A 26,154-nucleotide genomic window follows, 5' to 3' on the forward strand; every position below is an offset into this window, starting at 1 on the left:
GGTTCAATCCCTGGCCTCGCTCAGTGGGTTAAGGATCCAGTGTTGCCATGAGCTGTGGTGTAGGTTGCAGATGTGGCTTGGATCTGGCGTGGCTGTGGCATAGGCCAGCAGCTGTAGCTCTGATTAGACCCCTAGCCTGGGAACTTCCATATGCTGGGGGAGCAACCCTAAAAAAAAGCAAAAAAAAAAAAAAAAAGGAAAGCCCTCACCTGCAGTATGTGGAAGTTCCTGGGCCAACGATTAAATCCGAGCCACAACTGTGGCAACACCAGATCCTTTAACCCACTGCTCTGGGTCAGGGATTGAACCTGAGCCTCTGTGGTGACCTGAGCTGCTTAGCCACAGCAGGAGCTCCAAGTTTTTTGTTTCTTATTGCAGAATGAAAGATTGTGCCCCCCGTTAGAGCAGTTTCAGGCATTGGCAAACTGTGCTCCTCTAAAGGTCACTGGTGCCCTCCTAAGTGTTGATTCTAGTGGCCTTCCTTCCCCTTTAGCTCTTAAACACTGTGAACTCTGACCCCATCTATTAGTGGTCTCTAACTTGATCTCACTGATGATCTCCCTTTCCTTCTCGAAATTCTTGTATTTGGCTTCCATGATACTCTTGTTTGTCCTTGTGCTGTCCCTAGGCTGCACTTCTGTCTCCCTTGTTCCCCTCTCTGTGTACCCCCCTTTGTTGCCATCTCCTCTATCTGTCCTTTTGTTATCCACCTGCACATCCCAAGCTTTCATCTCACTGCTGAGCTTCACGCCATTATTTCCAAACTGGTCACTCCACGGGCACTTCAGCCTCAACATGTCTAAAATAAACTATCAAACTGAACCTCCTGTCCTCACTTGGAATCCCTAAATCTACTCCTCTTCCTGTGTTTCCATAATCGACATTCTCATCACTGACCCAAGTTTGTCCATGGAAGAAATTATATCCTTGACCTCAAATTTTTTTTTTTTTTTTTTTTTTTTTTTTTGTCTTTTGAGGGCCGTGCCCCTGGCACATGGAGGTTCCTAGGCTAGGGGTCAAATTGGACGCGTGATCTGAGCTGGGTCTTCCACCTGCACAATAGCTCACGGTAATACTGGATCCTTAAGCCACTGTGCAAGGCCAAGGATCAAACCTGTGTCCTCATGGATACTAGTCAGATTCATTTCCACTGAGCAGGTTTTTATTTTGTTTTTATTTTTTTGTCTTTTTTTCTCTTCTAGGGCTACACCCGTGGCATATGGAGGTTCCCAGGCTAGGGGTATAATTGGAGCTGTAGCCGCCAACCTACACCACAGCCACAGCAGCATGGGATCCTTAACCTACTGAGCAAGGCCAGGGATTGAACCTGCAACTTCATGGTTCCTAGACGGATTCGTTAACCACTGAGCCATGACGGGAACTCCCTGCTGAGCAGATTTTTAATTTTTACCCCCCACATAGAGCTGATTCCTCTCCCCATGATTTCTAAGAGCTTCTGGTTCATTTTCTCCTCACCACCCCCATGGCAGAGGTACTTGTTTTGGGCCTGGGCTTTTGCAAAACTGTCCCTCCCAGTTGCACTACTTCCTATCTGATCCCTAATCCACAGCACAGCCACTTACAAAAGAAAGATCCAAACCTATGTTGCTGGATCATCAAAAGTCTTCTTTCCAGAGAAGAATGATAATGGGGTATGAGTGCAAATTCCAAGGAAGATGCATCTCTCAAGTATCTTGCTAGAATCTTGACAGTGCTACATCAAACTAGTGCGCAAGATCAAAGACACTGCTGACAGGGCTGTCAGCTTATAGCAAGAATATGTGGCAGTCAGAAAAAGATTCTAGGAGTTCCCGTCGTGGCGCAGTGGTTAACGAATCTGACTAGGAACCATGAGGTTGCGGGTTCGGTCCCTGCCCTTGCTCAGTGGGTTAACGATCCAGCGTTGCCGTGAGCTGTGGTGTAGGTTGCAGACGCGGCCCGGATCCCGTGTTGCTGTGGCTCTGGTGTAGGCCGGTGGCTACAGCTCCAATTAGACCCCTAGCCTGGGAATCTCCATATGCCACGGGAGTGGCCGAAGAAATAGCAAAAAGACAAAAAAAAAAAAAAAGAAAAAGAAAAAGATTCTATGGCTAGGTGAGTCAACAGTGGCAGTGCATTGAATTTACATTCTAAAACAGCACTGTTCACTAGAAATCTAATCTGACCCTTTTTAGTACAGTGTTTCCATGCTGAGTATGTGCTCTGAACTGATATCTCCCAACACTTCTATGACTGTTAGCTTCAGAACTACAGTGTGAAGGGCATGATAAGAAAATTGTCTTAATTCTGGATACTTAAAATGCTGGCCCTGAGAACCTATCCTAAGATCATGAGTTTTTGAAGCTTTCTGGAAAGCTCTCAAGCTAGTCAACAAAGAGTGCAAGTAAATTTATTTTTTTTACAAGAATATACTTTATTATTATTAATTTTCTTTTGGTAGCATATGGAAGTTCCCAGCCTAGCGGACCATTTGGAGCTATAGCTGCCAGCCTACTGCCACAAGCCACACAGGATCTGAGCCACATCTGCAACCTACACCACAGCTCATGGCAACACCAGATCCTCAACACAATGAGAAGCCAGGCATCAAACCTGGATCCTCATGGATACCAATCAGATTCCTTAATGCTCAGCCACAAAGGGAACCCTGCAAGTAAATGTAAAAAGTGGTGTCCAGGAGTTTCTGTTGTGACTCAGTGTTAATGAACTGGACGGAGTAGGATTCATGAGGACACAGGTTTGATCCCTGGCCTTGCCGTGAGTTAAGGATCTGGCTTTGCCGTGAGCTGTGGTGTAGCTCACAGATGCGGCTCAGATCCTGTGTTGCTGTGGCAGTGGCATAGGCCAGCAGCTGTAGGTCTGATTGGACCCTTAGCCTGGGAGTCTTCATATGCCTCGGTTGCGGCCCTAAAAAGACAAAATAAATAAATAAAAATGAAAAAGTGGCGTCTGTAGGCCATATACTAGTGGCGTGAATGTTTGGTACACTGATGACAAGTTAAAGGAGATCGAAAGCATCGATGAAATCCTTCCAAAAGCTAAAAAACATGGTCCTGAAGGTGACCCCAAACCAGCATCCTTTACTTTTCCTTCATGAAGAAGGCAAATGAAGAGAATGCACAGAAGTTGGCCAATACAATGAGGAAAATGTACAATTTCAGTATAATCAAGCAAGTATGAATCAAAGGAAATGCCACTTTGCCTAGCAAAGACATTTAAAAGGTAGTGCCCTACACTGCTGAGGTAAGAGGAAGGTACTCTTCCATGAGGCTTCCTTGGTGGGAGGGCAAAGGAATAAATACAGCCAGTGGAGAGGGATTGTTCAGTAATTACATTTCTAGGAACCAACTCTAAGATAATGCAAGGTGCAAAGATTTAGGTATGAAGACATATTTGTACAAATTACAATCTAAATGTCTATCAATAGCAAAGCAGTTTAATTTTGAATCTACACGCCAAGATATTATGCAACTATGAAAAAATGAAAAAGTGACAAGAATTTAGGCATGGAGCAAGAATACAAAAGTATTTTGTCGATTTTGAGTTTTTAAATTTTCATATAACCATTATATAAACCCACAGAATTTGAAAGAAAGCCACGATCCGGGTTGTCTCCATTTCTTAGGCAAGTCATTGGAACCTTTTTGAGAGAGTTCCCTCTATAAAATGGTGATAAAAGCTAAGCAGGATGGTTGTGAAGATTAAATGGGAATCACTCGTCTAGAAAGTTACTAGGCCAGTGAGTAGAGTTCAGTGCCCCTTGCCTTTTAGGGCACAGCTTCCTACATGGGGGAAACTGCCATCAAAACTTAGTCCTCAGGCTTGCTATCTGAATGAGCAAGGAACCCAACTAAGGAGCCAGGCTTTCCTGTTAATCTTGCTCCAGCCCCTCCGCTGGCTGAAGGCAGCGAGGCCATCTACGCGCCACGCTGGGGAGACAGGGAGACCTGGCAGCCTCTGGCAGAAAGCGCACTTCGAATCAAAACTGCGCTGGGGCAGGGCGCGGCTGCAACTTGGTGGCCTGCTCCCAAAGATGGGCCAGCTCCTCCCGGGTTACAGCAGAGCCAGGAAAAAGAGCTCGCGCACGCGCGGACAGCGCCCGCCAGGGCCCGCCTTCTCGGGAGCCCTCCCAGGCCCAGGGCGTGAATCCCCGCCCCAAACGGCGGCACGCCTGGAGGCGGGGCTTCCCGAGGAGCCGCGAGACGTAGCACCAATCGCTGGGCTCCTCCGCCTCTGGGTTCGGTTTGAAATTCTGCAGAAGCATAACCGCTCGCGGAGCGCCGAGGGGAGTGAGGTTGAGGGTACTTGCTCCCGGTATCTGCGCTCGAGCCTACGCGGAGAAGGTCGGGGGTCAGCACGCCCGCCTACTTGGCCCTTCCGCCATGAGGAGAAGGTGCGGGTTGCGGGGAAATCGAGGGGGCGCGGGAGGGAGCGACGTCCTTATAGGGTGCGGGCCGGTGCGGGGTCCGAGAGGCCGCCCTTGGCCTGGGGGTGGGGCGGTATGTCAGCTGGGGCAGCGCGCGCGAGAAGCTGGGGAGCGGCAGGGCAGGGATGGGAAGAGGAGAGCTGCGCAAGGACCACGGGGCCTCCGCCTGGCGGAGGCCAGACCTGACGCCCACCTTCCCCAGGCGGCCGCTCCCTCCGGTTCCCGCGGTGCACAGGTGCCTGGGAGACGCGGCAGGGCGGGGAGGCCGGTCGGGCTCTGACGCCCAGGTGCCGGTGGTCAGGGCTGCGTCCGGGAGCCCCACCCTCTCCGGCCCGCAAAGCGGCTCAGGTATTGCTTCTTGGCACCAACAGCCCCTTCTGAGTCTTTTCTGCTCAGGGTTTCTCATTTTTCTTAAAAAAAAAAAGCCGTGAAATTTTGATTTATCGTTGTTCTTCGATGTTTCTGGGTTGCTGGGTTGACTTCGATTGGAAAAATAGCTTGGTTTTCTTGCAAATCGAGAAATTCTGATTAAAGAATTCTTTTGCAGCCGTTTTAACAACTTCGCAGGCAGTACTGGGAAAGGAGTGTCGGACTTGAGATCAGGACCAGACTCCTCACACTTAACAGCTTTGTAGCTGTGGGCAAAGAGATTGAATGCCAGTTTGTTCATCTCTAAAATAATAATGCCAGTGCATAGGACTTTTGTGTTAAAAGCCATAGAAATGTTAACCTTATTTTTTCAAAGCAGTGGGTGAAGCATTGTGATGATTCATTATGTAATGATTTGTAGTTATTGGTCAAACTGATTGGTGTGTGGCTTTGGAAGTTTCTTCCTTCTGTGATTACTAATTACAGCCTTTCTTTTCAAATGTTTGCCCTGGTGGGAATAGGTCACTGGCACTATTGGAAAAACAGATAAAAGGTTGTGGATTACAAACATGTTATTATCTAAAAGCGCGTTCAAGCTGCTGTGATGCATTCTGAGGACTAGTACAATTTTTATTTTATTTTTTTAGGGCCGAACCTTTGGCATATGGAGGTTCCCAGGCTGGGGGTGGAATCAGAGCTACAGCTGCTGGCTTACACCACAGCCACAGCAACGGGGATCTGAGCTGCTTCTTCGACCTACACCACAGCTCCCAGCAACGCCCAGGGATTGAACCCGCATCCCCATGGATCCCACTCGAGTTTGTTAACCGATGAGCCCTGAAGTGAACTCCCAGACTAGTACAATTTTAAATAGCCTTTCACAGGAAACCCTTCAAGTCCATTAACAATTTTGGATTGTTTGGGCATCTGCTGCTTTCAAAAAAGTAAGTCAAGGGTGAGGAAAAGTTATCAATTAACTTTGGTTCCAGGCTGACAGGTATTATTAGGCTTTTTTATTTATTTATTTATTTTGGTCTTTTGTCGTTTTAGGGCCACACCCACGGCATATGGAGATTCCCAGACTATGGGTCTAATCAGAGCTGCAGCTTCCCGCCTACACCACAGCCACAGCAATGCTAGATCAGAGCTGTGTCTGAGACCTATACCACAGCTCAAGGCAATGCTGGATCCTTAACCACTGATCAAGGCCAAGGATCCAACCCGAAGTCTCACGGTTCCTAGTCGGATTTGTTTCCGCTGCACCATGGTGGGAACTCCTCATTAGGCTTTTTTAAAACAGCAGCTGGGAAATTCCCTTGTGGTACAGTGGGTTAAGCATCCATTGTTGTCAGTGCCTCAGCTTGGGCTGCTGCTGTGGCATGGGTTCAGTTCCTGGCCTGGCCTCAGTCCCTGGCCAGGGAAACTTCCACATACTGGTGCAGCACCCCCCCCCCAAAAAAAAAAGAGTAACTAGAATTATTCTACTAACAAAATCAGACTTTTGGGTCATCTTATTTCAGGTGTTCATATTTAGAGAGGACTGTCAGAAATTTGCCTGAGAAACATAATGGTTATCAGATTTTCACTGACTTGACTCTTGGTTATCGATTTCTGAAGTGGGTTGAACAGCGGGACTTAACAGGCCTCTCTGGAGGGCTATTTAAGGACAAGGACAGTGGGTCAGTGGAATGCCGTCAGAAGGCAGGAAATCATCTAGAGGACCTTTTGAGTTATCTTCCAGTCTAGTGACTTAGGTTCAGGACACTGGAAATTTGGCCCTTTTTACAACCTCTAATTTTGGATTGTGTTCTTGTAAGCACTCTCAGTTTTTCAGTGATGCGTTGTAAAAAAAAAAAAAAATCTCAAATTTGCATCTTTTGGGAAATGACCTGAAACCATTTAGCAAGGTAGTATGTGATTGTACCATGATAATTATTTTTCACAGTGATTGTGCTGAGGCAGTATAAGATCATACAGCTTGTTTGAAACATCGAGTTACTCATTCAGATATGCTTCTTGAATATTCATTATAATAAGGTGCCATTCTAAGTGTTGAGGATTCCAACAAGTGAACACAACTGACTTCTCTGCCCTTTTACAGTTTACATGACAATAGAAAAAAAAGGTAATAAATCTTACATTAAGTGGTAATAAGTGCTATGGGGAGACATCAAACGGAGAAAAGGGATAAGAAGTACTGAAGGTGTGGGAAAGGGGACTTGCAGTGATGAGATTGGTCAGGAAAGGCTTCCCTGAGAAGGTGATCTCTAAGAAATGACCTTGGAGTTCCCGTCGTGGCGCAGTGGTTAACGAATCCGACTAGGAACCATGAGGTTGCGGGTTCGGTCCCTGCCCTTGCTCAGTGGGTTAACGATCCAGCGTTGCCGTGAGCTGTGGTGTAGGTTGCAGACGCGGCTCGGATCCCGAGTTGCTGTGGCTCTGGTGTAGGCCGGTGGCTACAGCTCCGATTCAACCCCTAGCCTGGGAACCTCCATATGCCGCAGGAGCGGCCCAAGAAATAGCAACAACAACAACAACAAAAAAAAAAGAAATGACCTAAAGACAGTAAGAGGCAAGCCATGGGACATGGAGGGGAAGACAGTCTAGGTCGAGGACATAGCAAGTGCCAGTGCCTGCAGTAGGATGGGGCCTGGTGGTTCCTAAAAGAGCAAGGAATCCAGTGTGACTGGATGAAAGGGCTCTGGAGGCCTTTGTTAAAAGACTGGGGCAAGAGATCATGGTGGCCACCTGAACCAGGGAGGTAGCAGCAAAGGTGAGAGGGAGTGAGATTTTGGCTACCTTTTAAAAGTAAGGCTTGGAGTTCCCTGGTCACCTAGCAATGAAAGATTTGGTGTTGTCATTGCTGAGGTTCCAGTTCAGTTCCTGGCCCAGAAACTTTCACATACTGCAGGTGTGGCCAAACAAACATCTCTCTTAAAAAGAAACTAAGGCTAGGAGTTCCCATTGTGGCTCAGTAGGGTAAGAACTGGACTATATCCATGAGGATGAGCATTCAGTCCTTGGCCTTACTCAGTGTGCTAACAGTCTGGCGTTGCTATGAGCTGGGTGTAGGTCGTAGACATGGCTCAGATCTGGCATTGCTGTGGCTGTGGTGTAGGCTGGCAGCTATAGCTCCGATTTGACCCCTAGCCTGGGAACCTCCATATGCTACAGTGTGGCCTTAAAAAAAAAAAAAAAAAAAAAAGGAAAGAGAAAATAAGGCTAATGACAGGGATGTAAAAAGAGGTGTCAGCAGGATGATATAAGAATTAAGTTCTTATAATTGGAATGTTGGGAAGAGCCTTTTTTTAATTCTTTGAAAATTGTATTGTCAGAACTATTTCTAGAATATTTGGTAATTCCAAACACCCATTTTCCAACCAAATCAAATTTGTTGAAGTAATTTTTAGTTTAGGCTCATCTGCTGGAGTTTAGCAGTCCATTTGTTGTATAGGTGTTGATTTTAATTGACTTGAGGTCTACAAATTTTATCCCAATTTCATGCCATTTTATTTTATAAAAGTAATTTGTTTGACTAAATGAATTAGCAATCATATCTAAGTTTTTCAATTAAGTCACAAATTTTAAAACTTCAGGAGTTCCTGTCATGGCTCAGCAGCAATGAACCTGACTAGTATCCATGAGAACATGGTTTGGATCCCTGCCCTTGCTGAGTGAGTTAAGGATCCGGTGTTGCCTTGAACTGTGGTATAGGTCACAGACGCAGTTTGGATGCCACATGGCTGTGGCATAGGCTGGTGGCTATGGCTCTGATTCAACCCCTTGCTTGGGAACCACCATATGCCATGTGTTGGGCCCTAAAAAGACAAAAAATAAAAAACAGATTGTGTGCCAGATTTTTTAAAATAACAGCTGTATTGAGAGAAAATCCTCATAGCATATAATTCACCTACTTAAAGTGTACAGTTGAATTATTTTTAGTGTATTCATAGAGTGTGATGCTATTATGGCAATCAGTTTACATTTTTATCATCCCTTTATAATTTTTTTTGGCCATGCCTGAGGCATGTGGAAGTTTCCAGATCAGGGATCTAACACACACTCTAGTAGCAACCCAGTCACTGCAGTGATGCCAGATCCTTAACCCACTGCGCCACAAGAGAACTCCCTTTATCATTTCTTTAAACTCCTACCTATTGGCCCTCAGTCCCCTTTTCCCACGGATCTCCCTCCCCTGAATCCCAGCCCTAGGCACCTACCAACCTGCTCTCTCTGTAGATTTGCCTATTCTGGATATTTCAAATACATGAAGTCATAGCTATGTCCCCTTTTGTGATTGGCCTCTTTCACTTGGCATACGTTTTCAAGGTTTATTGTCAAATACTATCCCATTGTATAGGTATATTTTACCTGTTCATTAGTTGATGGCCATTTGGGTTGTTTCTGTTTTTTGGCTATTAATGATGTTGCCATAAACATTTTTCTTTTTTCTATGTTTTTGGCCACCCCTAGGCATATATAGTTCCCAGGCCAGGGATCAAACACAAGCCACAGCTGTGGCAATGCTAGATCCTTAACCCACTGTGTCAGGCTGGGGATGGGACCCTCGTCCCAGCAGCGCCCCAAAACGTTGCCAATCCCATTGCACCATTCGGGAACTCCTTTTTTTCCCTTCTTCTTTTGCCATAAGAAGCAGATCCGTAACATGCTGCATCACAAGGAACCCTCTGACTGGGTTTTGTTTTCATGAGAAATCCATCCCAGATTGACTGGGATGGAGTGGGCCATTCAGACTGGAGAGCACTCTGTAGTGCCCCTCAGATCAGTGTCCCAGGCTGGTCTGGCTCAGCTCTCAGGTTTTGCATTCAGCCTTAATACTGACCACAGTTTAGACTTTGTAGGTTATTTTATTTATTTTTTGATTGCTGTACCTGTGGCATACAGAAGTTCCCAGGCCAGGATTGCATCCAAGCTTCAGCTGCAGCCTGTGCCACAACTGTGGTAATGCCAGATCCTTTAGCCCACTGCACCAGGCCAGGGATTGAATCCACAGCGACTTAGGCCACTGTAGTTGGGTTCTTAACCCACTGTGGCTCAGCAGGAGCTCTTGTAGGTTATTTTAAATAAAATGACAAAATTAGATTTTTGACTTATGCATTTTTTTGTCTTAAAAATGAAGTGCAGGAGTTCTTGTGGCTCAGCAGAAACAAGCCTGAGTAGTATCCATGAGGATGCTGTTTTGATCCCTGACCTTGCTTAGTGGATTAAGGATCTGGTGTGGCTGTGAGTTGTGGTATAGGTCTCAGACACTGCTTGGATCCCTTGTTGCGGATGTGGTGTAGGCCGGCAGCTGCAGCTCCAGTTTGATCCTTAGCCTGGGAACCTCCATATGCTGTGGGTGCAGACCTTTAAAAAAAGAATAAAAGGGGGTGAAGTAAAAAGAGTTTGATCCCCTGAGGAAGCACTTTAGTTAGACTTGTCTTAATGTTATATTGAATGAGTTAAATACCCCTTAACATTTCTAAAATGGAGTACCGTAAATTCTTTTAATGCCTATTCATTATGTGGATATTGATTTTGGCCATCTGGTGTAGGCAGCTGATATTTATGCAAAAGCTTTTCTTCAACTAGGACAGGCAACCTTTAATTTTCTTTTTTTTTTTGTCTTTTGTTTTGTTGCTATTTCTTGGGCCGCTCCTGCGGCATATGGAGGTTCCCAGGCTAGGGGTTGAGTCGGAGCTGTAGCCACCGGCCTACGCCAGAGCCACAGCAACGCAGGATCCGAGCCGCGTCTGCAACCTACACCACAGCTCATGGCAACGCCGGATCGTTAACCCACTGAGCAAGGGCAGGGACCGAACCCGCAACCTCATGGTTCCTAGTCGGATTCGTTAACCACTGCGCCACGACGGGAACTCCGACAGGCAACCTTTAAATTGGGATTTCTTGGCTAGAGAAATGTCTTGGATGTGACCATACTAAAACCTATGGAGAAACGGATGTTCTTGGAAATCTAGCCTGGTGATTCAGAACCCTTGAATAGCCCGTGACAGAAAGGGGGCCAGTGAGAGCCTCTAGTCTTATTTGCACCCAAAAAGCTTCAGTGACTTGTTCCAGGTCTCCTAACTGACTGGTAGGTAGCAAAGCACATCCAGAGTCTAGTTTCTCTGGTGCCAGAGCAGTCTCTTTGTTTTCCAATTGTACCAAGAAAGGAGAGAAAATCTCACACGCTAAGCACACTAAAGTTTATCGTTTTTAAAATAAAAGATTTTTTTTAAAGATAAAAACATGGAGTTCCCATCATGGCTCAGTGGTTAACATACCCGACTAGTATCCATGAGGATGGGGGTTCGATTCCTGGCCTTTCTCAGTGGGTTACAGATCTGGCGTTGCTGTGAGCTGTAGTGTAGGTCACAGACGTGGCTCAGATCCCGTGTTGTTGTGGTGTAGGCCGGCGGCTACAGCTCTGATTAGATCTCTAGCATGGGAACCTCCATATGCTTCGAGTGCAGCCCTAAAAAAAAAAAAAAAAGGTTAAAAACCCAAGTTACCCAATTAAATTTGTATTTCAGATGAACAATGAATAATTTTCTTAAATAAACTTGTTGTAATTGAAGAATAACATACATTCAAAAATGTACACAAATCAAGTGCAGACTCCATGAATATTTCCAAAATCAGCACACAATGTGTAACCAGCCCTCCTTGTGCCACCTTCTCGAAGTCACCACTTCCCAGGACAATGACAACCACTATCCTGACTTTTCAAAACAAAGCTTAGGTCTGTCTCTTTTTGAACTTTGTAGAAATGGAATCCCACGGTGATAGATGTGTGCTTATCTGATTTCTTGTGCTCAGACTCTTTTCCTGTTCCCCACCTTTTTGTTTTGTTTTTCCACATTACATTACTTTTACTTCCTTTTTTTTTTTTTTTTTTTTTTTTTTTAAAAGATTTGAGGTATGATTTACATACAGTAAACTCATTTTACATGTAGGTTTTGGATTCTGGTCACTGTGTTGTTGTGTAATCACCATCAAAATCTAGAATCATTACATCACCCTAAAAAAAGTTTGAATCCTTTTGCGTTTGATCCCCTGCCCCAATTCCAGGCAGTCAAGTTTGCTTTCTTTCACTTTTTAAAAAATTTAAAAAATTTTAAAAATTTCATAAGGTGGAATCATACAGTATGTAGCCTTTTTGTGTTTGACCTCTTTCATTTAGCATAGTTCAACATAATGTTTCTGACATTTGTCCATGTTTTGTATTCATTGTTGTACTATTCCACTGTAGGAATGTACTGTTTCTCCATTCTGTTGATAGACATCTAGGTTGTTTCTACCTTTATGCTATTATGAGGTAGTGCTGCTCTGACTATTCTAATTTGTACCAGATGGCACATATGTGTGCATTTCTGCTGGGTATGTATGGAGACGGAACTGCTGGGTTCAGCTTTAGTGGATACTGCCAACAGCTTTTAAAGCGGTTATACCAGTTCATGCTCCAACCAATTTGTGTATGAAAAGTTCTGGCTTTCCTACATCTTCACCAACACTTGATGATTATCTTTTCATTTTAGCCATTCTGTAAATTAATAGTTTAGAACAAGGCCACTTACTGAATGAGAGAAGATACTCGAAAACAGTGTATGTGACAAGGTTTTAATACCCAAAATATACAAAGAGCTTACATAACTAAACATTAAAAAAAAAACCTGATTAAAAAATGGGCAGAGGATCTGTTTTTATTTTTATTTTTTTGTATTTTTGCCATTTCTTGGGCCGCACCCGAGGCACATGGAGGTTCTCAGGCTAGGGGTCTTATCGGAGCTGTAGCTGCCAAGCCTTTGCCAGAGCCACAGCAACGCAGGGTCCGAGCCACGTCTGCAACCTACACCACAGCTCACGGCAACACCGGATCCTTAACCCACTGAGCAAGGCCAGGGATCGAACCCGCAACCTCATGGTTCTTAGTTGGATTCGTTAACTACTGAGCCATGACGGGAACTCTGTAATGGGCAGAGGATCTGAATAGACACTTTTTCCAAGGACTATATACAGATGGTCAACAGACACATGAAAAGAAGCTCCACATCACTAATCATGAGCGAAGTGCAAATCCAAACCACAGTGAGGAATTTCCCTGGTGGCACAGCAGGTTAGACATGGCGCAGGCCACAGTTGCAGTGCAGGTTCTATCTCTGGCCCAGGAACTTAGGCATGCTGCAAGTGTGGCTGGGAAAAAAAAAAAAAGTGCCCACAATGAGATATCACCTTACATCTGTCAGGATAGCTATCATTATTATTTTGGCCACATCCAAGGCATATGGAAGTTCCTGGGCCAAGGGTCAAACTCAAGCCACAGCTGTGGCCTATGCTACAGCTGTGGCTATTCCAGATTCTTAACATGCTGCACCACAGCAGGAACTCTTAAATGGCAGTTACTATTTTTTTTTAGGGCTGCGCCTGCAGCATATGGAAGTTCCCAGGCTAGGGGTTGAATCAGAGCTGCCAGCCTATGCCACAGCAACACCAGGTCCCAGCCTCAATTGTGACCTATACCACAGCTCGTGGCACTGTGTCCCACGACAACAAGGGGAACTCCTGAGTGGCTGTTATTAAAGACAACAAATAAGTGTTGGTGAGAATAAGGAGAAAAGGATAAACTTATGAAATGTTGGTGGGGTGTAAATTGGAGTAGCCACTGTGGAAAACAGTATGGAAATTCCTCAAAAAGTTAAAAATGGGGAGTTTCTATAGAGGCTTAGTGGTTAATGAACCTCACTATATCCATGAGGATGCCAGATTGATCCCTGCCCTTGCTCAGTGGGTTAAGGATCTGGCATTGGTGTGAGCTGTGGTGTGGGTCGCAGATACAGCTTGGATCTGGCATTGCTGTGGCTGTGGTGTAGGCCAGCAGCTACAGCTCTGATGCAACCCCTAGCCTGGGAACCTCCATGTATTGTGGGTGAGGCCCTAAAAAGACAAAAGACAAAAAAAAAAATTAAAAATAGGAAGTTCCCTGGTGGTCTAGTGGTTAGACTTTGGCACTGTCACTTTGCAGCCAGGTTCAGTCACTGGCCTAGAAACTGAGATCCCACATCAAGCCACTGCACGACACGGCCAAAAAATTAAACATACAACTGCTGTATGATCCAGCAGTTCTGCTCCTTGGGTATTTACTCAAAGAAAACAAAAGCTTTAATTAGAAAAAATGTGTGTACCCCTTTGTTTACTGCAGCTTTGTTTATAATAGCCAAGATAGGGAAGAAACCTAAGTGCCCATCAGTAGATGAATGAATAAAGAAGTTGTGATATGGTGCGGTGTGAGTGTGCCGTGTGAGTGTGCGTGTGATAACAACAAACTCATAGAAAAAGAGATTAGGGGTAGAGGCTTAGGAAACCAGAGGCTGGGGGAAGGGGAATTGGATGAGGGCAGTCAGAAGGTCATAAGATAATCAGTTTTAAGAAAGGTACAACATGATAAATATAACTAGCACCACTGTGTTATTTATGAATGTTGTTAGAGTAAATCCTAAGAGTTATCATCATTAGAAAAATAATTTTTTCTGTTTAATTTTTTTTACCTGTATATGAGATGATGAATGCTTATTAAACATATTGTGTTAATCATTTCATGATGTATATAAATCAAATAATTATGCAGTATGCCTTAAACTTAATCAGTGCTGTATGTCAATTATAGTTTAGTAAAACAGGAAGGGAAAAAAAGAATGAAAAAATTAACAATAAATGTCCAGCTATTTTTTAGGCATTTTTTACAAGCAAACTGGCATTAGGTGGGAGTTTTATATTGCTGACATTTTGGTCTGATTTTTCCTTAGTAAAAGCCATTAAAATTCTGTATTATACTGCCATAGGTAGAACCATTCATCGAAGTCTAGATTCTGAGTATTATTTAGAAGATTGAATTTCCACAATGTAATATGATACTAGATTTTCCTTTGCCAGTGTTGTGTTTGGAGAGGGGAAAATGGGGAAGTGGTTAAAGGCGAGTTAAGCTGAATGCTTAGTTTACATTTGTTTTGCCTTGAACCCACTGAGAAATTTGTTTGTTTAGCTCCTATAAATACTGCTTTTAGTCTGGAGGTGATGGCTCATGGAGCCGGCTTCTCTCTTGATTTTTAGCGAGGTGCTGGCAGAAGAGTCCATAATATGTCTCCAGAAAGCCCTGAATCACCTTCGAGAAATATGGGAATCAATTGGGATTCCAGAGGACCAGCGGTTGCAAAGAACAGAGGTTGTAAAGAAGCATATCAAGGTGAGTTGAGTAGTACTGGTCTTTTTGCAGTGGGTCGGAGGGAAGGATGTTGGTGTCTCCTCCAAGATCACACATAGAGTGACACAGGCTATTTCTGGTTTTGTTTGTTCTTAAGTCCTTAAAAATTTGAAATTATGAGGGTTTTAGTGTTTTTTGTTGTGTGAGGCTGATGGAGAGAAAAAGCAGAACTTTTATGGGACTGTTTTCTCCCTTATAGGACCTCCTGGATATGATGATTGCTGAAGAGGAAGGCCTGAAAGAAAGGCTCCTCAAAAGCATAGCCATCTGTCAAAAAGAGCTGAACACTCTGTGCAGTGAATTACATGTCGAGCCATTTCAGGTACATGGCAGGGTGTCGGTGGATCCTGCTGGGTCTGAACACAAGGGAAGAACTTTGATTTGGGGCTACATGTGGAAGGTTTCCTTGTAGGACTGATATGGGACATGAGGAATGGGGAAAACACACAGCTATTTACTTGGTTCCAGCAAAGTAATTTTCCCAAGTTGCCCTGTTGAAAGGTGAAGCAGCTGATAAGTGTTGCAATGTTTTAATCAAAAAACAAGCTTCCGGAGTTCCCGTCGTGGCTCAGTGGTTAATGAATCTGACTAGGAACCATTAGGTTTCGGGTTCGATCCCTGCACTTGCTCAGTGGGTTAAGAATCCGGTGTTGCCGTGAGCTGTGGTGTAGGTTGCAGATGCGGTTCGGATCCTGCGTTGCTGTGGCTCTGGCGTAGGCTGGCAGCTGCAGCTCCAATTCCACCCCTAGCCTGGGAACCTCCATATGCCACTGGAGCGGCCCAAGAAATGACAAAAAGACAAAAAAAAAAAAAAAAAAGAACAAGCTTCCTCGGAGTTCCCATCGTGGTGCAGCGGAAATGAATCCAACTAGGAACCATGAGGTTGCGGGTTTGATCCCTGGCCTCACTCAGTGGGTTAAGGATCTGGTGTTGCCGTGAGCTGTGGTGTAGGTGGCAGATGTGGCTCAGATCTGGCTGTGGCTGTGGTTGTGGCCAGCAGTTGTAGCTCCAATTTGACCCCTAGCCTGGGAACCTGCATATGCTGTGGGTATGCCCCTAAAAAGAAAAAGAGAAAAAACATCAAACTTCTTTTACTATCAATTTGTAGGACATAAAATTTTCTTTAAACCTGGAGCTATGCATAATTGATATCATTCCATTCTTTCTTTGAAAAAAAAAAAAAAAAACGGGGAGTTCCCGTTGTGGCGCAGTGGTTAACGAATCCGACTAGGAACCATGAGGTTGCGGGTTCGGTCCCTGCCCTTGCTCAGTGGGTTAAGGATCCAGCATTGCCGTGGGCTGTGGTGTAGGTTGCAGACGCGGCTCGGATCCCGTGTTGCTGTGGCTCTGGCGTAGGCTGGCGGCTACAGCTCCGATTCGACCCCTAGCCTGGGAACCTCCCATATGCCAAGGGGGCAGCGCAAGAAATGGCAAAAAAGACAAAAAAAAAAAAAAAAAAAGACAAAAAAAATGAAAAGAGCTACTTAGGAAACAAAAGTGTCTAGTGATATAAGGGACAGCTACCCCCAAAACCTACCTTTGTGAGTTTTCATATCTGAAAGTTGCATATCACTGAATCAGCCAGAATGGACACTTAAGAAATGTCTCTGCTGCTAGAGTATCAAGAGAGCATAATAAACTCAGGACCTGCTCTGCTTTTCTGTCCTGTGGTCCAGCATAAGTCAGGCTTATCATACCAGCAAGTGTGACATAAATGACAGAGGGACCCCAAAACATATCCCGATTAGAACCAGTAAAAATAGTATATCCAGATCATAAAAATGAAGATAAATGTGGAGCTTGGGAAGGTAATTAGAACAGATGTGAATGCAGGGACAGTACACAATGGCTAATGTGGTACCAGTAAGGTCTCAAGTCCTTCTCCCTATTGTGGGAAGAACTGCCTGGGTATCTCGATAGAGCTAGCCTAGGAGGGGGAGACTGCATTTACTGGATTGAAGATATTTCATAAGTGGTAGCCAAGAGCAATCAGAGACTGTGTGTCATCAGTACAGTTTTTTTGTTTCTTGTCTTTTTAGGGCAGAACCCACAGCATATGGAGATTCCCATGCTAGGGGCTGAATTGGAGCTGTAGCCACAACCACAGCAATGCCAGATCCAAGACGAGTCTGTGACCTACACCACAGCTCACATCAATGCTGGATCCTTAACCCACTGAGCAAGGCTAGGGATTGAACCTTTGTTCTCGTGGATGCTAGTCAGATTCGTTTGTGCTGAGCCAGGACGGGAACTCCATTTTTTTTTTTTTTTTTTTTCTTTTTTGACCACACTTGAGGGATATGGAAGTTCCTGGGCCAGGGATCAAACTTGAGCCACAGCTATGGCCGCCACAGAGACAAGCTGGATCATTAACCCACTGCCTCACCTTCAGCATATGGAGGTTCCCAGGCTAGGGGTCTAATTAGAGCTATAGCTGCCACAGCAATGCCAGATCCGAGCTGTGTCTGTGACCTACACCACAGCTCATGGCAATGCTGGATCCTTAACCCACTGAGTGAGTCCGGGGATTGAATCTGCAACATCATATTTCCTAGTCAAATTCATTTCTGCTGTGCCATGATGGGAACTCTCCAGAATAGTTTCTTTCTTTAGTCTCTTTCTCTCTTTTGTGCCTGTGTCTGTAGCATGTGGAAGTTCCCAGGGCCAGGGGTCCAACCTGGGCCACAGCAATAACCAGAGCCGTAGTAGCAATGGTAGATTCTTAACTTGCTGAGCTACTAGGGAACTTCTCTGTAGTGGCCCTAGGGAAAGCCAAAAAAAAAGTGCCCTGGTACCTTACCTTATTGGAGACCTTTGTCAGGTGACCCTCTTTGTGCCATATTCTGTTAACTTTGAGTTAACTTATTTGTAAGTCTAATATCTGTTATCCTAGTCCTCTTTCAATTTTTTTTTAAATTTTTTGATTTTTAAGGCTGTACCTGCGGTATATGGAAGTTCCCAGGCTAGGGGTCAAATGGAGCTATAGTCACCAGCCTACACCACAGCTCACAGCAATGCCGGATCCTAAATCCACTGAGTGAGGCCAGGGATCAAACTTGCGTGCTCATGGATCCTAGTCAGATTTGTTTCCGCTGATCCAAGGTGGGAACTCCCCTAGTTCTCTTTCATTGTCCTCTTCCTTTGAAGAAATCCACCTGGAACCTTCACAGGAGTACATTGTCTCACACAGGAAGAAGGAGAGACGACCATCTTGCAACTAGAAAAGGATTTGCGCACTCAGGTAGAACTGATGCGAAAACAGAAAAAGGAGAGAAAACAAGAACTGAAACTACTTCAAGAACAAGACCAAGAACTGTGTGAAATTCTTTGCATGCCCCACTATGAGATTGACATCACCTCAGTTCCCAGCTTAGAAGAGCTGAACCAGTTCCGACAGCACGTGGCAACTTTGAGGGAAACAAAGGTATGCTCACATTCATACTTCTGAAAAATCATGTGACTTTCCTCTAGGTATCTTGTAATCATTTTCTTTTATAGGCATCTAGACGTGAGGAGTTTGTTGACATAAAAAGACAGATCATACTGTGTATGGAAGAATTAGATCACACCCCAGACACAAGCTTTGAAAGAGATGTGGTGTGTGAAGATGAAGATGCCTTCTGTTTATCCCTGGAAAATATTGCAACACTACAGAAGTTGCTACGGCAGGTAATGTCTACTCAAATTATGGCCTGGGATCTCCAGTGGTATCTGGCTATTTGAGAAAACTGACAGTTTTTTTCCTTCGTTAATATAATGAGATAGTATTGCATGAAATACAACCTTAATTTTTTCCCCCTCTTTTTCTTTGGAAGGGCCGTACCCTTACCATATGGAAGTTTCCAGGGGGGCTAGAAGTCCAATCAGAGCTACAGATGCCGGCCTCCGCCACAGCCACAGCAACACAGGATCTGAACCTCATCTGTGAGCTACACCACAGCTCACGGCAACGCCAGATCCTTAACCCACTGAGCGAGGCCAGGAATCAAACCCGAAACCTTATGGTTCCTAGTTGGATTCGTTAACCACTGAGCCATGACGGGAACTTCCCAAAAAAAATTTTTTTAATTAAAAATTTGAACCCTAATTCTTGAGGTCTTGAGATCTTACTTTAATAACAGTCTTACAGGAGTTCCCGTCGTGGCGCAGTGGTTAACGAATCCGACTAGGAACCATGAGGTTGCGGGTTTGGTCCCTGCCCTTGCTCAGTGGGTTAACCATCCAGCGTTGCCGTGAGCTGTGGTGTAGGTTGTAGACGCGGCCCGGATCTCGTGTTGCTGTGGCTCTGGTGTAGGCCGGTGGCTACAGCTCCAATTAGACCCCTAGCCTGGGAATCTCCATATGCCGTGGGAGTGGCCAAAGAAATAGCAAAAAGACAAAAAAAAAAAACAAAAACAAAAAAAGTCTTACAGTTTTTGCTTTCAGAAGTCATGAAGACAGATCTCTTTTTTTTTTGAATGTTACACTCAATGACTTTTATTATATTTGTAGTTGTACAACCATCATCACAACCCAGTTTTACAGCCTTTGCATCCGAAACCCCTAGTCCATCCCTCCCCACCCCTGTCTCCTTTGGTAACCATAAGTTTCTCAAAGTCAATGAGTCAATTTCTTGAAAACACATCTCTTTACCGTCTTCTTCTCTATGTGGGTACAGATGTTTCTTTGTGGGAGGTCAGAGTGCCAGTCTTCTGTGCTCCTGTCTTTGCTGTAACCACTGGCTTTCCTCGTTGCAGCTGGAAGTTCGAAAATCACAAAACGAAGCAGCATGTGAGGGGCTCCGTGCTCAGATACGAGAGCTCTGGGATAGGTTGCAAATACCTGCAGAAGAGAGAGAAGCTGTGGCCACAGTTATGACTGGGTCAAAGGCCAAGGTCAAGAAAGCGGTAAGAAACCCAAAAAGCACTGGGTCAGAATTTTGGTGTCAAGTCTGCTGTCTGTACCAGCTTCTACCTTGAGTGAGCCTGATTTTAAGATAAGCATCAGAAAAGGGTGGCAGTAGCTGGCTCATCTTTTATCTTTTCTGTTATTTCTTAGCTTATTAAATTTCTGGCTCCTATGATGTCATTGTTGTTTGTCTTTTTAGGGCCACACCTGTGGCATATGGAGTTCCCAGGCTAGGGGTTGAATCCGAGCTATAGCTGCTGGCCTATACCTCAGCCACAGCAATGCCATATCTGAACCGTGTTTGTGATGTACACCACAGCTCACAGCAATGCCGGATCCTTAACCTGCTGAACAAAGCCAGGGATCAAACCCACATCCTCATGGATTCTAGTTAGATTTGTTACCACTGCACCACAATGGGAACTCCTATGATACCATTGTTATAAAGAGTGTTGATTTACCTCTGTGGTTTTGTATTATAATTTTATTAAAAATGGGGACACTTTTTTGCAAACTTACATGAATGTACAATTGTGTATGACAAGCACCTTTAACGGGTCTCTGTTTCAGTTGCAATTAGAGGTGGATCGGTTGGAAGAACTGAAAATGCAGAACATGAAGAAAGTGATCGAGGCAATACGAGTGGAGCTGGCCCAGTACTGGGACCAGTGTTTTTATAGCCAGGAGCAGAGACAAGCCTTTGCTCCTTACTATACTGGTTAGTACAGAAATGTCATTCCTCATGTGGCCTGCTCACTTGCCTTTTACAAGTGCAGATATTCATTCACTTGAAAGTGTTTACTCTACTGGACAGATACGGCTAACTGTCCAAGCCATTTAGCATAAATTGCTATTCCTGTTTAGATAGGCATTTGGAGATGTTATTGGGAAATAAGGGATCTCTTGGTTTCTGAGGCAGGCCAGGGATTAACCCCGCATCCTCATGGATACTAGTTGGGTTTGTTACCACTGAGCCACGATGGGAACTCCGAGAATCTTAGTTATTTTAATCTACACTCTAGTCCCTTAGTCTTTAGTGTGACCAGGCTGTTGGTGACAAACCCGGGGTTTATTATCCACAAAATACACTTATTTGTGTATCATTTTTACTATTAGGAAGAAAAATCTACTTCCATTTTAGGGGATGAGCGATTAGTAAACTGGGATACTGAACACTAGGGGAATTTTTTTTTTTGCCCTTTTTGACTGCCCCTGCAGTATATAGAAGTTCCCGGACCAGAGATCAAATCTGAACTGGAGCTGTGACCTGTGCAACACAGCAACTCCAGGTCCTTAACCCACTGCACCAGGCCAGGGATTGAACTCATGCTTCCACAGAGACAAGCCGGATCATTATCCCATTGCACCACAGTGGGAACTCCCCAGGGGAATTATTTTTTTAACCTGTGGGCCTATATCTTGCAGAGGACTACACAGAAGATGTGCTTCAGCTCCATGATGCCGAGATTGTGCAGTTAAGAAACTACTACGAGGTTCACAAAGAACTCTTTGAAGGTGTCCGGAAGTGGGAAGAAAGCTGGAGGCTTTTCCTAGAGTTTGAGGTACTGCCCTAGTTTTTGTCTGTTTTTCTTAGAGTACAGTGAAGTCAGAGACCTGTTTCCTTTGCCCTTTACCGGGCTTCTAATACCGTGTCTTTCTCATTAAGTCTGTGAATTACTGTTAACCCATTTGTGTTTGTCAAGCTTATATGCTGAAACATATAAAAGAAAATCCCCAAATTCATGCCTTCAGTAAGTTGAAGTTTCTCACATAAGGGAAGTCTAGAGGTCGGCAGCACAGGGCAGGTATGTCCAGTCCATGGTCCACAGGTTTCCTCAGCTTAAACTCCTCTACCCCAATGGATGGGTCTTAGCCTCAGGTCCAGGGTGGTTCTAGAACTCCCTCCACAGTGATTCAGGCAGTATGGTGGAGGAGGAAACACAGACAGCATTGCCCCATCCCACCCCCTCAAAGGGCTTTTCCCAGGTTCTCTTCATAGCACCTGTTTAAATGCCACACCAACTGCTGGCAAGGCTGGGAAAATTGCTCCCACAGATAAATTCAGATTATGTTACTGAGGAAGGAGAGAAGAAAGGATGTTGGGGAAGGCAACTCACATTCTGTATTATTCCAGCTCTGATGTGGTTTTTGAAAATACTTGGGTTTGGGGCACATGTTTGTACTCCAAGTTCCTTTTTTTCTGATGAACTTAATTCAAATAAATTCCCTTACAGCATTTTAGAGCTCAGAGCCGGGACTAGGATGAGGCACGTGAGTCACTTTGGGCACGAAATTCAAAGAGACTCATTCTCAGGTTCACACTGGCCCTGTTAGAGCTTGAACAGGCCTTTAGAGAATCCTAAGTTTAACTCCTTCAAGTTTATAGATGAGAAACTAGGACTCAGAAGTGGAGAGAACTGTGTGAGAGCTCACAGCTGTTTAAGAACAGGTTTTCTTGTCCTCAGTTACTGCCTACTTCTGGTTGAAAACGAGGAGGAGTGGGAAAAATAAAGAGCTCAACCATTAAAAAAAAAAAAAAAGAAAGAAAGAAATTTTTGCTTTTTGGAACATGGATGGACCCAAAGGGTATTATGCTAAGTCAGACAGAGGACGACAACTACTGTATAATATCACTTACATGTGGAATTGAGAAAATAAACTAGTGAATATAACAAAAAGTAACAGACTCTCAGAACAAACTAGTGGTGACCAGTGAGGAGAGGGGAGGGGTAGTAAAGGGGTTGGGATGAAGGAGTACAAACTATTATGTGTAAAATGAATAAGCCGGAGGTCCCATTGTGGCACAGCGGAAATGAATCTGACTAGGAGCCATGAGGTTTTGGGTTCGAACCCTGGCCTTGCTCGGTGGGTTAAGGATCTGGCATTGTCGTGAGCTGTTATGTAGCTCACAGATGCAGCTCGGATCTGGCGTGGCTATGATGTGGTGTAGGCTGGCAGCTGTAGCTTTGTATCAACCCCTAGCCTGGGAATCTCCATATGCCACAGGTGCGGCCCTAAAAAAAGCAAAACAAATAAAAAGAAAATAAATAAGCTGCAAGGTTATATTGTATGGCACAGAGAATATAGGCAGTTTTTTTTTTTTTTTTTGTCTTTTTGCCATTTCTAGGGCTGCTTCCGTGGCATATGGAGGTTCCCAGGCTAGGGGTCTAATCGGAGTTGTAGCTGCTGGCCTACACCAGAGCCTCAGCAACACGGGATTCGAGCCGTGTCTGCAACCTACACCACAGCTCACAGCAACGCCGGATCCTTAACCCACTGAGCAAGGGCAGGGATTGAACCTGCAACCTCATGGTTCCTAGTCAGATTTGTTAACCACTGCGCCACAATGGGAACTCCAATAGGCAGTATTTTATAATAACTACAAAAGGAATATAACTTTCAAAAATTGTGAATCACTGTTGTACACCTGAAACATATAATATTGTAAATCAACTATACCTCAGTTTAAATATCTATATACACAAAGAGCCAAATAAGCAACTCTTATTTACATGCCAGTATTTAACTAAAAATAAGAAAATAATTAGGAGTTCCCGTCGTGGCGCAGTGGTTAACGAATCCGACTAGGAACCATGAGGTTGCGGGTTCGGTCCCTGCCCTTGCTCAGTGGGTTAACGATCCGGCGTTGCCGTGAGCTGTGGTGTAGGTTGCAGACGCGGCTCGGATCCCGCGTTGCTGTGGCTCTGGCGTAGGCCGGTGGCTACAGCTCCGATTCAACCCCTAGCCTGGGAACCTCCATATGCCGCGGGAGCGGCCCAAGAAATAGCAACAACAACAACAACAACAACAACAACAAAAAAGACAAAAGACAAAAAAAAAAAAAAAAAAATAAGAAAATAATTACCATTCCCTTTCATTATTGCTTATAGGCAGTTACTAATCAAACAGTCTGGAAGGGAAATAGAATTCATTTATCAGTTTGGCCCCCAAATTGTCAAGATTGTTTCTAAACTTTTTTGATTACCTACCTCATTTTTGAGTGTATTCATCTAATATATATTTACAAATTATATACTTATATTACTGTTCTGATATGCTACTGCACACAGTGTAGATTAACAAAAACCAGCAAAATTCAAAAGAATAAGAAGTCTAACATCTTCTATTTTTTTGTCCATTTTGTGAGGGTTAATTTCATAAAAATCAGATTGGTCTATAAACCATGTAACTGAGCACATTTAAGCTGCATTGGGTCAATATGCAGGAAGAGTGTGGGCAAGTGGGAGTGCCACCACTGAGCCCTCCTGGGTGTAGACCTACCCCCTTGTCCCTCCATATATCCCATTTCCTACTGGGGACCTCTGAACCAAGGAAGGGAGCCAGTGACATTGTACAGTAAGTATTAAATCCTGTTTTACTTTTAATTTTTTCTTTTTACAGCTGCACCTGCAGCTTATGGAAGTTCCCAGGCTAGGGGTTGAAACAGAGCTGCAGCTGAAGGTCTTCACCACAGCCACAGCAACATAGGATCCAAGTCGCAGCTTGCACCAATGTTGAGTCTAAACCCATTGATTGAGGCCAGGGATCAAACCCCTGAGACAATGCTGGGTTCTTAACCCACTGAGCCACAGTGGGCACTCCCTGTCTTACTTTCTAGATTAAAAAAGAAACAGTAGTTTTCAAGCATCCCAGTATTTGATCTTTCATAGATCTGGGAGGGTTCACATGTCACTCCCTTGCCTTAGAAAGCCACCATTTCTCACTTTACTAAGAGTGGAAAGGAATGCAGAGCTCTCAGGTCTCTTTAAAAATATGTATCCATTTCTGAGAGTGAGGATTTTTTTTTTTTAATTTGTTTTTGGTCTTTTTAGGGTCACACCTAAGGCATATGGAGGTTCACAGGCCGGGGGGGGGGCGTGAATCGGAGCTATAGCTACTGGCCTATGCCACAGCTACAACAATGCGGGATCCAAGGTGCATCTGTGACCTATACCACAGCTCACAGCAACGCTAGCTCCCTAACCCACTGAGTAAGGCCAGGGATTGAACCTGTTTCCTTGTGGATGCTAGTCAGATTTGTTTCTGCTGAGCCATGTGGGGAACTCCAATAGTGAGGATTCTTAGCAGAAGTGACTAGTCTGTCTGGGATTTACTCTAATTAAAATGTATTTTTCACAGAGAAAAGTTTCAGATCCAAGTCGATTTAGAAATCGTGGAGGAAATCTTCTAAAAGAAGAAAAGCAGCGGGCCAAGCTCCAAAAAACACTCCCAAAGGTAATATTGTTGCTAAAACAGTTTTTGGTGCTTGGATACAGAATATCTCACTTTTTGTCTATCCTTTGCATTGAATCATTTTGCTCCCTGTCTCCTCTTCCAAAGCTTAGGCTGGGATAATAACTATATATTGGGCCCTCCTAGTATAAGTAACCTGTTCTCAAGTTTCATTAGCTTTTCAGGGTTACCATATCAAAGTACTAGAGACTAGGTGGCTTTAACAACAGAAATGTATTTTCTCACCATTCTGGAGGCTAGAGGTCTGAGGTCAAGGTGTCAGCAGGGTCAGTTTCATCTGAGGCCTCTCTCTTGGCTGTAGCTAGTTGTCTTCTCCCTGTATCTTCACGTGATTTCCTTCTGTATGTGTCTCTGTCCAAATTTTCTTTTCTCATAACAGCCACTAGTCATGTTGGATTAGGACTCACCCTGAGGACCTCATTTTCACTTAATTACCTCCATGTCCAAACAAAGCCACATTCTGAGATGTTGGGGATTAGGACTCCAAGTATGAGTTAATATGAATTTGGCAAGGGATATAATTCAGCCTATAACACAAAGTAACCTTTTGAGAAAATGTTTGGACTTCATTACTATGTTTTATTTAATTTTTTGCGGGGGGGGGCCATCCCACAGCATATGGAGTTTTCAGACCAGGGATCCGATCAGAGCCACAGTTGTGACCTACACCACAGCTGTGGCAACTCTGGATCCTTAACCCACTGTGCCAGGCTGGGGATCAAACCTGCATCCCAGTGTGGCAGGGACGCCGCTGATGCTGCTGCGCTACAGCAGGAGCTCCACTGTTCTCTATTTTAATGATAATAATAGTTAGCATTTATTGAATGAATAGTTACTATTTCAAAGTACTTTCTTTCTTTTCTTTTCTTTTTTTTTTTTTTTTTTTTTTTGTCTTTTCTAGGGCTGTACCCGTGGCATATGGAGGTTCCCAGGCTAGGGGTCTAATCAGAGTTGTAGCCGC

General features: G+C 44.3%; 1 protein-coding gene and 1 long non-coding RNA gene across 6 annotated transcripts in view; one reads left to right on the top strand and one right to left on the bottom strand.

Annotated features, from left to right (window-relative positions):
* The first annotated feature begins 4,262 nt into the window (after positions 1–4,262).
* The window catches only part of PRC1 (protein regulator of cytokinesis 1), a 30,837-nt gene continuing 8,945 nt past the window's right edge, over positions 4,263–26,154 (top strand). For both annotated transcript variants that reach the window (XM_021098989.2, XM_021098990.2), the window contains exons 1-9: positions 4,263–4,393; positions 14,903–15,035; positions 15,253–15,375; positions 18,244–18,477; positions 18,552–18,722; positions 19,790–19,939; positions 20,511–20,658; positions 21,366–21,502; positions 25,080–25,175. In XM_021098989.2, coding sequence (XP_020954648.1) covers positions 4,383–4,393; positions 14,903–15,035; positions 15,253–15,375; positions 18,244–18,477; positions 18,552–18,722; positions 19,790–19,939; positions 20,511–20,658; positions 21,366–21,502; positions 25,080–25,175 — 1,203 coding nt within the window. In that variant the 5' untranslated portion in view covers positions 4,263–4,382. The remainder of the gene's footprint in view (positions 4,394–14,902; positions 15,036–15,252; positions 15,376–18,243; positions 18,478–18,551; positions 18,723–19,789; positions 19,940–20,510; positions 20,659–21,365; positions 21,503–25,079; positions 25,176–26,154) is intronic.
* Positions 19,499–26,154, bottom strand: part of LOC110261561 (uncharacterized) — a 46,190-nt gene continuing 39,534 nt past the window's right edge. For 3 of the 4 annotated variants that reach the window (XR_002345815.2, XR_014810507.1, XR_014810505.1), the window contains one exon: positions 19,499–19,874. This is a non-coding gene — a long non-coding RNA (uncharacterized LOC110261561). The remainder of the gene's footprint in view (positions 19,875–26,154) is intronic. The other variant, XR_002345814.2, reaches the window with a different exon arrangement.

Source organism: Sus scrofa, chromosome 7 (assembly GCF_054392235.1).
Source record: "Sus scrofa isolate SSC_HxYL_T2T_F1_AM1 chromosome 7, Sscrofa_HxYL_maternal_Yorkshire_Landrace_v2.0, whole genome shotgun sequence".
NCBI lineage: Eukaryota > Metazoa > Chordata > Mammalia > Artiodactyla > Suidae > Sus > Sus scrofa.